Source organism: Stenella coeruleoalba (genome assembly GCF_951394435.1).
Source record: "Stenella coeruleoalba genome assembly, chromosome: 1".
Taxonomy (NCBI): domain Eukaryota; kingdom Metazoa; phylum Chordata; class Mammalia; order Artiodactyla; family Delphinidae; genus Stenella; species Stenella coeruleoalba.
In genome coordinates, this window is record NC_137169.1 from 17,872,979 (window position 1) to 17,884,010 (window position 11,032).

The window sequence follows — 11,032 nt, forward strand, 5'->3', positions numbered from 1 at the left end:
TTTCTGACTTACTTCAGTCTGTATGACAGACTCTAGGTCCATCCACCTCACTACTAATAACTCAATTTCGTTTCTTTTTATGGCTAAGTAAGATTCCATTGTATATATGTGCCACATCTTACCAATAAAGCTGTTTTTAAAAGTTTCACCAACCTTTGTTCTAGACAGTTAGGGAAGGCCTCGAGGTGGTGGCATTTGAGCCTCTTTTGTAATTGGCTCAAAGTTCTCAAATAGTAACAGGTGGCATTTTACTGAGCACTTACGTGCCAGGCACTGTGGGAAGCATTTTGCAAATCACTGCCTCATTTAATCCTCACAAAGATCCTATGGCTTAAATACTGACAACTCCATTTAACAGATGAAGAAACTGGAGCACAGAGAGATTAGGGGACTTGCCCCAGGTCACACAGTTGATAAATGGCAGAACCGGGATCCAACCCCACGTATTCCTTTTTTTTTTTTTTTTTTTTTTGCGGTACGCGGGCCTCTCACTGTTGTGGCCTCTCCCATTGCAGAGCACAGGCTCCGGACGCGCAGGCTCAGCGGCCATGGCTCACGGGCCCAGCCGCTCTGCAGCATGTGGGATCTTTCTGGACCGGGGCACGAACCCATGTCCCCTGCATCGGCAGGCGGACTCTCAACCACTGCGCCACCAGGGAAGCCCCAACCCCATGTATTTCTGACCTCAAAGCCTGTGCCTTTAACCACTGAGACACACTGTATGTACATAGTTCCCTGTCCAGTCTCTGGATTCTTGATCTTTCCCAGATCAGATCAGGAAGATGGCCCAAAGCGAGATGGAGGAGGTGGGGAAGAGCTCAGCCTTAAAGGAAAGTAGGGAAGGGCACGCGGGGAGCAGAGGAGAGCAGTGAGCATGCTGAGACGTGTCTCTGGGCTCAGGGAGGGCCTCCACGGGGTGAGCAAGTCACTAACACAGTGGTTTTAGAAATTTGGGAACAATCTAGTGCCTAAAAATCACCTAGTGCAAGAAGTGGAGAGAGGTTTATTTAAAACAGATTCCTGGGTTTCACTGCCAGAGATTCTGACGTAGTGGGTCTGAGTTAGGGACCAGAAATTCAATGTTGACGGAGTCTCCCTGGGAGATTCTGATGCAGATGGTCCAGGGACCACACTGTGAGATGTCCAGCAGAAACTTCAAGGTCAGCACAAGACTCCTCTGGGTGCTCCCCTACCCTTATCTTGGCATCCCTCCTTTTTCCTCCCTTTCTGATATTCCATATTCCCGACTCTCCTTCTCCCTGTGCCCAGAGACCCCATGGCGCATTACAGGCCTCCCAGGCTCTGTTCCTGCTCTTTTCTCCACCTGGCGGGACCCTCCCTACCTTCCTTTGCTCTGCCCCATCTCCCCCACGAGGCTTCATCACACCTCCCCTTCCTTAGTCTCCCATCCCCCAAAGGCTCATCTTTCGGGAGTCTGCTGATGTGTCACCTCTTTATGAAATCTTCCCTAACCATAGGCAAGTTTCTTTATTGCAAAATGAGGATGAAAAGCAAACCAGAAATTTATGTAAGGAGCATTGCAGGCACTCAATACACAGCAGCTGCTATTTTTGTATGGCTTGACCTTGGGCAGGTGAGTTTCTGTATCTCTAAAATGATAAGAGCTCTTAGGCCAAGCACTGTATTAAAATATACAATAATATACCCATTATTTTCCTCATTTTACATTTGAGGGAAGTGAGGCAAAGAGGGATTAAGAAACCTGTCCAAGGTCACCCAGCTAGAAATTGGTAGTACTTGGATTTGAACTGAGGCATTAGGTCCTCAGCTGTAATCATCATGTTACACTGACTTCCATTGTTATGAGGCTCCAATGAAATAATAACTACCAGGACTCTGGCACAGGGCCTGGCATGTGGTAGGTGCTCAATAAATGCTAGAGACTGAATTGAATTGAAAGGTTTCTATGTCCAGGGAGAGGGGGAAAAATTACCCCTTTGAGGCTTTGCTGATCATGATGTTTCATGCTTTTTATTTGACAATACTCAACAGCTTAAGATCTCTAAAGAGAATGGGATATAGGAACAAAATTCAGAATGGTATTCCAAGCTTGGTAGGTGCAAATCCTGTCAATCTACTTCAATGGGGGTAACTGTGGGTTTTAACTTCAGAACATTAAGATGGTGCAGGGAAACTGGGGAAGGATAGGCACAGGGTAGCTATCTGGTTCCAGCCATCCCACTGCCCTGCCCCTGGCTTCTGAATCTCTCTCTGTCACTCTGTATCACTGGCACCTCCAATGCTGAATCTCTCCCCATGAACAACTAAGGAAGATTCAATCTAAGAAGGACTCAGCGGAAGAAATATTGATACTTGGGTGTTAATTTCCAATTAAGGTGCCATATGGAATGGAAACCCATCCACCTGACTCCAAATTCTCTTTCAACTCAGGTCATTAATCTCATCTACCCTCTTTTAAGCTCCATACAAAACTTACATAGACCAGAAAGCCTCCCGCTTTGAGCCTGGGGTCTTCCTACAGAGTCAGGCAGCTTTCTGCCTGACTTGCATCAATGGGGAAACCTGTGGTCACATTCTTTCCAACATGGATGAACTGTGAAAATATACTAAGTGAGGTCTTGTTCCATTTTACACAGCTGCCCAGCTTTGGGTGGCTCAGAGGTCAAGAAAACAGCAGCAAAAAAGAATGCTGAACAATTCTATTGATTGAACCAAAACCCAAGATATCAGGACTAACCCAACTCTCAGGAAAAATAAAAAAGACAATTCCAGTTGGGTTACAGGACATAAAAGATAACAAGAGTTGCCACCAAACAAGACTAAGAGGCTTTCCCGAAATGGACGACTTTCTGAAATGCTTGCCGAAAGTCTTCGTTAAACACAGTATAGATTATTGGATTGATGAGGGAGTTTAGATAGCCCAGCCAGGTGAAAAAGTCAGAAAGGGCTGGGTGGATCCAGCAGGAGTCCCGGCAGATGGGGAGGACCAGAGATGCAACAAAGAAGGGCAGCCAGCAGATGATACAGGCGCCCAGAATGATCCCCAGGGTTTTAGTGGCTTTCCTCTCTCGGGCAGCAGAAATCCTCTGGCGCTCCAGGACACTATCCGCAAGCTTGATCTTCACGTGGTTAAAAAAGAGAGGGGAGCCGGCGGAATGAGAGTGCCCCTCGTGAAGGCTGGGATTGAGCGAGCAGAGCGAGGACCCCGCAGAGCCTGTGATGAGACGGGCTGTGGTAAAGCGCTTCCCGTAGAGGGGTGGCGGATTCAGGATGCGGTTCTGGGCGGCCGTGTAGATCCGGCCACAGAGGATGATGAGCAACACAGACGGGAAGTAGAAGGCCCCACAGTTGGAATAGATGGTGTAGGAGATCTGAGAAGTGTTCACCAGGCAGTCCGACATCTCTTCATGAGCTTTGGCCTGCCGCCAAAAGAGTGGTGGGATGGAGATGCAGATGGAGATGGCCCAGACGATGGCAATCATGGCGACCGCACGGCCTGCTGTCCGGCGTTTACTATACTCCAAAGCATCAGTGATGGCCCAGTACCTGTCCAGAGCAATGACACAGAGATGCAGGATGGAGGCTGTGCAGCACGTGATGTCAGAAGACAGCCAGATGTCACACAGGAGTTGGCCAAAGTTCCAGGTGTGGGTGGTGGTATATGCGATGCTGATGGGCATGACCAAGATGGAAACTAAGAGGTCAGTCACGGCCAGGGAGCCAATGAGATAGTTGGCTGGGGTGTGGAGCTTCCTGGTCAGGAAGATGGTGGTAAGCACAAAGGCGTTGGAAAGGACTGTGGCCAGTGTGATGATGGAAAGGACCACAGCAAGAGAAATCTTGAGGGCTTGGAGGGTCCCTGCATCCCAAGCCCCTGGGGTTTCTGTGGCATTCAGGGATCTGTTGGGAGCTCCCTGCAGAAGGCCTTCCACTGACTGGTTTGGTGGGGACATTGTAGGTGGCTCTCTCTTCCCACAGACTTTCACACATGCAGCTACTTCCTTCACAGTTGTTCTGCTCACAGAATAAGGTCATCCTTCTGTTTCACGCTGGTGGGAGGCAGCCATCAGAACAGACCCCAGTGAAAAGACCTCAAAACCTGACTATTTAAAGAACATTGAGGTGACTACCACCTAGTAGTTAAAGGTCTTTCCTAAACCAGATGAATCCCAAGATGTCTCACTGTTCTGGAACTTTGCCCAGCAACTGGTCAGGCCTAGAGGACACATGCTAGATTTGTTAGACATTTATCAGGATATCAAAACAGTGTAGGCAGTGCTCTGGAATTCTTGCCTTTGGCATTTTGGCTCCTTCCAAAGCTTGAGAGATAAATGTGTTTAATGAGAACTTCAGAATAATTTCCTCCATCCTATGCTGAGAAGATTCTGGCTTTCAGGTCGCCTCTGGGGAGCTTTTTTTTTTTTTTTTTTAATTTATTAATTTATTTATTTTGGGCTGTGTTTGGGTCTTCGTTGCTGCACCTGGGCTTTCTCTAGTTGCACGAGAGGGGGCTACTCTTTGTTGCGGTGGGCGGGCTTCTCATTGCTGTGGCTTCTCTTGCTGTGGAGCACGGGCTCTAGAGCACAGCCTCAGTAGTTGTGGCGCACGGGCTTAGTTGCTCCGCTGCATGTGGGATCTTCCCGGACCAGGGATCGAACCCGTGTCTTCTGCATTGGCAGGCAGATTCTTAACCACTGTGCCACCAGGCAAGTCCCCTCTGGGGAGCTTTTAAAACTAGAGACAAAAAGAAGTACCAGCTGATTCAGAGAGGCAGTGCAGTCAACAGCTCCCAATTTTCTCAGGTTCGTCTGGACGTGTCATGAGGTACTTAACTTTGGTTCCTGTCCCACTGAACGTCTGGAGCCCAAACAGACAAAACATTCCGGTTACCAAGACTTGAAGAATGCATGAGCTGGGGGAAGGCAAAACAAAGAGATCACTGTGGGTTCATCGAGGAGGGCACGTGTTCAGAAGTTCTGGGGGTTAAGGAAAAAAAAAGTAGAGTTGGGCTCTAGAAGGACAATTTAGACACTTGAGATTAACTCTAAGATTAAAAGGATACTGTTTAGTGTTGGCAGCGGTGCAGCGTAACTGGCACTCTCACAAGTGTGAGGAGAATCCAGGGGAGCGCGACGTGCCCACCCCCCAATCCCCAGAGGGGGCAAAGTGTCACAGCTGCTGGAAGCATCACAGGCTTGTTACAAGGACATGAAACCAGTTCTGTAAATTGTGAATCAGAAATCATCCTATTTATTCAGCAACAATGGAAACTAAACAAAATAACTCTACACACACACACATACACACACAGAGGCCACTTGGAAAGATACCAAATTGTTACAGTTTATTTCTCTACAAATTGGGGAGGGGGGCAGTGAACTTTCTTCTATTCATATGAATTTTCCAAATTTCCTAGAGTGAGCATGCATGACTCAAAACCAAACCAAACCAAACCACCTTTTTGTTAAGCAAAGAAATGAACTGCCAAAATAAAAACCCCAGAGCATTTTTCATGGTGAAAGTTCAAATCCAGAAAATACATTTGGCTTTCCAAATGAAAACTGGAAATTTAGTCACAAAAAAAATCTTAAAGAATCATTTTCTTTTCTCCTCTGTGTCTCGGGACTTGAATCTGGGTTTCAGCATTTAGGACAGAGGCAAGTCCTGGGGTCTGAAGTCCATGGGGCCTGGCAGGCAGCCCCTGGGTATATGGGGTTGGCAAGAAGAATGCCAAGACCCCTTAGCCTCGTCCACAGCCCCCACTGTGTCTCCCCCTGCCTTGCGTGGAATCCTACAACTCCACCAGGAATCCCTATGATTCATTTTATCTCTTCCAGGTCAGCTTAGCAAACAGGTCTTGCCCTAAAAGCATTCACAGCCCAGCAAAGGAAGCAGACATGTAGCTTCAAAGACCCTGAGATGGAGCTGGCAAGACAGAATATATATATATACACATGTACTTTAAAAAAATGTGATCATAATTATTATGTATGAATTTGTTTCATAGTTTGTATGTTTATTTATTTATTTATTCATTATTATTATTTTTTAGGCCACGCTGTGGGGTATGCGGGATCTTAGTTCCCCAACCAGGGATCGAATCCATGACCCTGCATTGGGAGCACGGAATCTTAACCACTGGACCACCAGGGAAGTCCCCTGTTTTTCCTTTTTTAAATAATTTTATTCATTTTTATTTATTTATTTTTGGTTGCATTGGGTCTTCGTTGCTGCACGTGGGCTTTCTCTAGTTGCAGTGAGCGGGGGCTACTCTCCATTGGGGTGCGCGGGCTTCTCATTGCGGTGGCTTCTCTTGTTGTGGAGCAAGGGCTCTAGGCACGCGGGCTTCAGGAGTTGTGGCGCACAGGCTCAGTATTTGTGGTGCGTGGGCTTAGTTGCTCTATGGCAGGTGGGATCTTCCCGGACCGGGGATCGAACCTGTGTCCCCTGCATTGGCAGGCGGATTCTTTTTTTTTTTGCGGTACGCGGTCCTCTCACTGCTGTGGCCTCTCCCGTTGCAGAGCACAGGCTCTGGACGCGCAGGCTCAGCGGCCATGGCTCACGGGCCCAGCCGCTCCGTGGCATGCGGGAGCCTCCCGGACCGGGGCACGAACCCATGTTCCCTGCATCAGCAGGCGGACTCCCAACCACTGCGCCACCAGGGAAGCCCTGGCGCGCGGATTCTTAACCACTGTGCCAGCAGGGAAGTCCGCACAATATCATTCTTAAGGCCTGTGTATTGTTCTACTGGCTGCCTACATTAAGGAGAAGGGTTTCAGTAGTCAAGGTCGGGAGGGATGGCATTCCTGGTGGCTGGAAAGGCAAGAGTAAAGGCCCAGAGGCTGGAGTGCAGAGAGCAGAGGTGGGCAGGGGACAGTGCTCAGGCGGTGGCTGGCACCGGGCATGGGAGGTAGCAGGGCACAGGGGAGGGTTTGGCTTGGACTGGGGCAATCTGGGCTCTAATCCTTATTCTACCCCAGCCTTCCTGTATGACTTTGGGCAAGTCCTTAGGTCTCAGATTTCTTCCCGAAACAGGAGCCACCCCATATGGCACCCAGGCCTGCCCTGGAGCTTTCATTGCTCTGGGCAAGGTCGGCCTTTGAAACCCACTAAAAGGCTGAGAAGTGTCAAGAATCATTATCATCCTACTTCCTTCATTCTGCTTGGCTCAGGGCTTTGTTGGGAAGGTTCAGTCTATGCCTATTGATTGACTGATTTAAAACATTAAGAAGCTAAATGTGCAATGTGGTAGTTTCCCTCCCACTTCCCAAAATCATGCTTCGTCTTTAAAAAATATCTGCCTCGAGGAGGGGAAACAGCTTCAGTTTAAGAAAACCCATCTTAAGCCACCTGCTCTAAAACATTCCCAAAGTTTGAGGAATATTATCATACTATCTTTCATGGGGCTCTTGGTATGTTCCAGGCACTGAGTTAGCCCTGGGGCCAACTCCACCTAGGACCCCTAGCCTACAAATAAACCAGTCAGTGCTCAGAAAGGTGAAGTCACCTGCCCAAGGTCGTCCACGTGCAAGTGGAAAAACCGGGTCCAGGGCCAGCTCTGAAATTTCCACGCTTCTCCACACTGCCTCAGTTCAGGAAGCAAAGCCTGAAGGCATGTTTGCTTCTAGGAGAGAAGCTGGTTTGGGATCTCACGGTGGTAAGTGAAAACAGTGATTCCCTCCTGCCACCCCAGCCCTCTCCTTGCCTCGTGCTCCTCCCCAAAGGCCTATTTCCTCCCACTTCCGTTCACAGGGAAAATGTGAAGTCGGGCTGGACTGCTTGGAATTTTCTTCCCTCCAGACGGTCTGGGTGAGCGAGGTGCCGTCATTTCTCAAGGAAGGCTGGTGTGCTTGCCCCACAAACCCTGGCGGTCACTCCTTGGGTTCCAGGGATTCCAATGACCTCATTCCAGTGAAAGGCGTGGGCTCAGAAAGGCCTGAGAGGCTGGTGGGTGACATCTTGGGAAGAAGGACGGGGTGGATTGCCTCGGGCAGGAATGCTGGGCTGGAGCTCTGCAGGAATTCACACGATTCTGGGGCTATCTCCTGACTGCCATCTTTCTCCAACTGGAACAAATTTGGGGGAATTTCCCACAATCCAGCTACATTTGGAGATACAGACTACGGCTCTAGAGTCAACCACCTCTTTCCCATCACATTTCAAATAATAAGATAAAAAATACAAATTCAAACAACAGTGAGATACTATCTTCATCCAGCAGATAGGTAAAAAATTTTAATCTGATCACGTCATGTCAGTTTGGTAAAGATGTGGCCCAACAGGAATTGTCACCTCCCACTAGCAGAGTATAAATTAGAGGAGCCTTGTTAGCAAACAATTTGGCCTTATGCCGTAAATCTAAAAATATAATGACTACCTCACAACCCAGTAATTTCACTCCCAGGTATATAAGACAGAGAAACTCTTTGATGTGTTCCCCAGCAGAGAGGAACGAGAATAGTTAAGGTGGTACTGACTGTAACAGCAAACAACTGGAAACCACCCAATCGTCCATCAGCAGCAGAATGGCAGAATGTGGCATATTCCTATGACGGGTGCTACAGAGAAGCAAGACTGAGTAAACCAAAGCACACGCATCAAAATGGATGATTCTCACAAACATAACAGTGCCAACGTCAAAAACATGCCAGAAGAAACAAACTGTTTAAGGATATTAACATATGTGGCAAAGCCATAAGGAAAAGCAAGGAAATGTTAAATATAAAATTCAGGGGAAGGGCTTCCCTGGTGGCGCAGTGGTTGAGAGTCCGCTGCCGATGCAGGGGACGCGGGTTCGTGCCCCGGTCCAGGAAGATCCCACATGCCGCGGAGCGGCTGGGCCCGTGAGCCATGGCCGCTGAGCCTGCGCGTCCGGAGCCTGTGCTCCGCAACGGGAGAGGCCGCAACAGTGAGAGGCCCACGTACGGCAAAAAAAAAAAAAAAAAAATTCAGGGGAATTTCTTGGTGGTCCAGTGGTTAAGACTCAGGTCTTTCGCTGCAGGGGGCCCAAGTTTGATCCCTGGTTGGGGAACTAAGATCCCGCAAGCCGCGTGGTGCGGCCAAAAATAAGTAAATAAATAAAAAATAAAGGGACTTCCCTGGCGGCACAGTGGTTAAGAATCTGACTGCCAATGCAAGGGACAAATGTTTAATCCCTGGTCCGGGAAGATCTCACATGCCGCGGAGTAACTAAGCCCGTGTGCCACAACTACTGAGCCTGTGCGCTGCAACCACTGAAGCCCGCGTGCCTAGAGTCCGTGCTCTGCAACAAGAAAAGCCACCGCGATGAGAAGCCTGCGCACTGCAACAAAGAGTAGCCCCCACTTGCTGCAACTAGAGAAAGCCTCTGTGCAGCAAAGAAGACCCAACGAAGCCAAAAATAAATAAAATAATTAAAAATAATAACAATAAAATAAAATTCAGGATAGTGGTTACCACTAGAGGGGAAAAGAAGAGGGGATGTAATCATCGTGGAAGGTATCAGTGATGTTCTGGTTTTTAAGGTGGAGGTGAGTACATGGAGGTTTATTGTTAGTCTTTAATCTGTAAGTATGTTTTATATATATATTTATATACACTCTTTTGTAGGGAAGGATATATCTGTAATTCTTCTTAATTTTGTACATTATTAAAAAAGAGAACCCCACTACCAGCACTGATACATTGATTCTGATACATTAATACCTATCCATACATCCTGGTTCCAAAGATCTGGGTTCTGATCCCATCTCTGCCACTGACCAGCAGGGTAATCATGGGCAAGACATGATTTCTCTTTGACCCTCAGTTTCTTCATTGGTAAAATGGGAACATTAGCATGGCTGTGCTGCCCCAAAGGGGTGTTTAGTAGTTCCAGTAATATCATGTATGTGATGTGCTGTAACTGTAGCATCCTGAACAAATGTAACCATGGTAACAGAGCTGGAGGGAGTGGCTAAAAGCATACATTTTAGGTCAGGCAGGCTCAGACCCCAATCCCCGTTTCTCCTCTTCCTCACTGTGGCCATTGGGTAAGTCACTCAGTGATGGAGGTGATACTTCATACCTCACCGGAGTTCGGGGAGAACTGGTAAGAACATGGACCCAAATGCCCAACATAGTAAATGATGACTTCTCTGGTTTCTCTAGGACGTATCCAACCATGTTCAGGTCTCCAGGCAACAAGGTCTCTTCCCTCACTAGAAACAAGGCATCACTGTCCGTTTTAGTGAGTGATGTCTGTCATTGTCAGAACTACCAGCCATACCAGGGAGCTTCTCCCCTGCCCACCACACTTCTGAGAGCCCTCACAGCAGCAGCAAGGACCCTCCTCAGCCTCTCCAGAGCCCAGCAGCATCTTCCCTGGAATCCAGATCACACAGATTCTAGCCATACCATGCATCCTCCAGCTCCAGCATCTCTGCAGAGGGATGGAGGAGAAAAAGCAGGCAGACAGACCTGGGTCCCAATCCCTACTTGGTCCACAGACCACCTCTGACCACAGCTGACTGGACCAGGGTGGACATGTGAGTCAAAACAAGCCAGCAGATTCTCTCTGGGGAATTTAGATTGGAGGTTGTAAGCAGCTGGGTGGATAGATGATGGAGGGGAAGCAACTTGAAAGCTAAGGATGCTGGGGCGAGAGTCAGGTCACAGCCATGACCAAAGCCAGGGCAAGTGGTGGCGGGGAGCAGAAAAGCCGTAAGTAAACAAACCAAAAACACAAAGCAAAACAAAAACAGGTCTGCAGAGAGAGGCGGGAGAATGGAGCAGAGAAAGGAGCAGAGAGAGAGGGGAACCACCTGCCCTAGGAGAGGAGGAAGGAGCCTTCCAAGCCCAGTGATACTCCTTATCCTTATATGTCCATGAGCAGCCCCTAGACCCAGGAAACTTCATTTGTAGCAACTTGCACTTTTCCTAGTTGAGTCAGTTCAAATGGACACACCAGGCCCTGAGAAAGAAATCAGACAGAGGATTTTCAGTTCCTTCCCACCAAACAATCCCTACTGTGGGATGGAGGCAAGTCATTTCACCTCCTGCGCTTTTCTTCCCATCTGTAAATGGGGTCCCA

At 48.3% G+C, this 11,032-nt stretch overlaps 1 protein-coding gene across 1 annotated transcript; it reads right to left on the reverse strand.

Moving 5' to 3' along the window:
* Nucleotides 1-2,600: 2,600 nt before the first annotated feature.
* HTR1D (5-hydroxytryptamine receptor 1D) lies at nt 2,601-4,248 on the reverse strand. Its single transcript, XM_079946527.1, has one exon. It carries the CDS (start codon nt 3,933-3,935, stop codon nt 2,802-2,804), a length of 1,134 nt encoding a protein of 377 aa, XP_079802653.1. The 5' UTR covers nt 3,936-4,248; the 3' UTR covers nt 2,601-2,801.
* Between the last annotated feature and the right edge of the window lie 6,784 nt (nt 4,249-11,032).

What these genes read in the sequence shown, in the direction of transcription:
- HTR1D (XM_079946527.1), bottom strand. Translation starts at nt 3,935, where the DNA reads ATGTCCCCACCAAACCAGTCAGTGGAAGGCCTTCTGCAGGGAGCTCCC.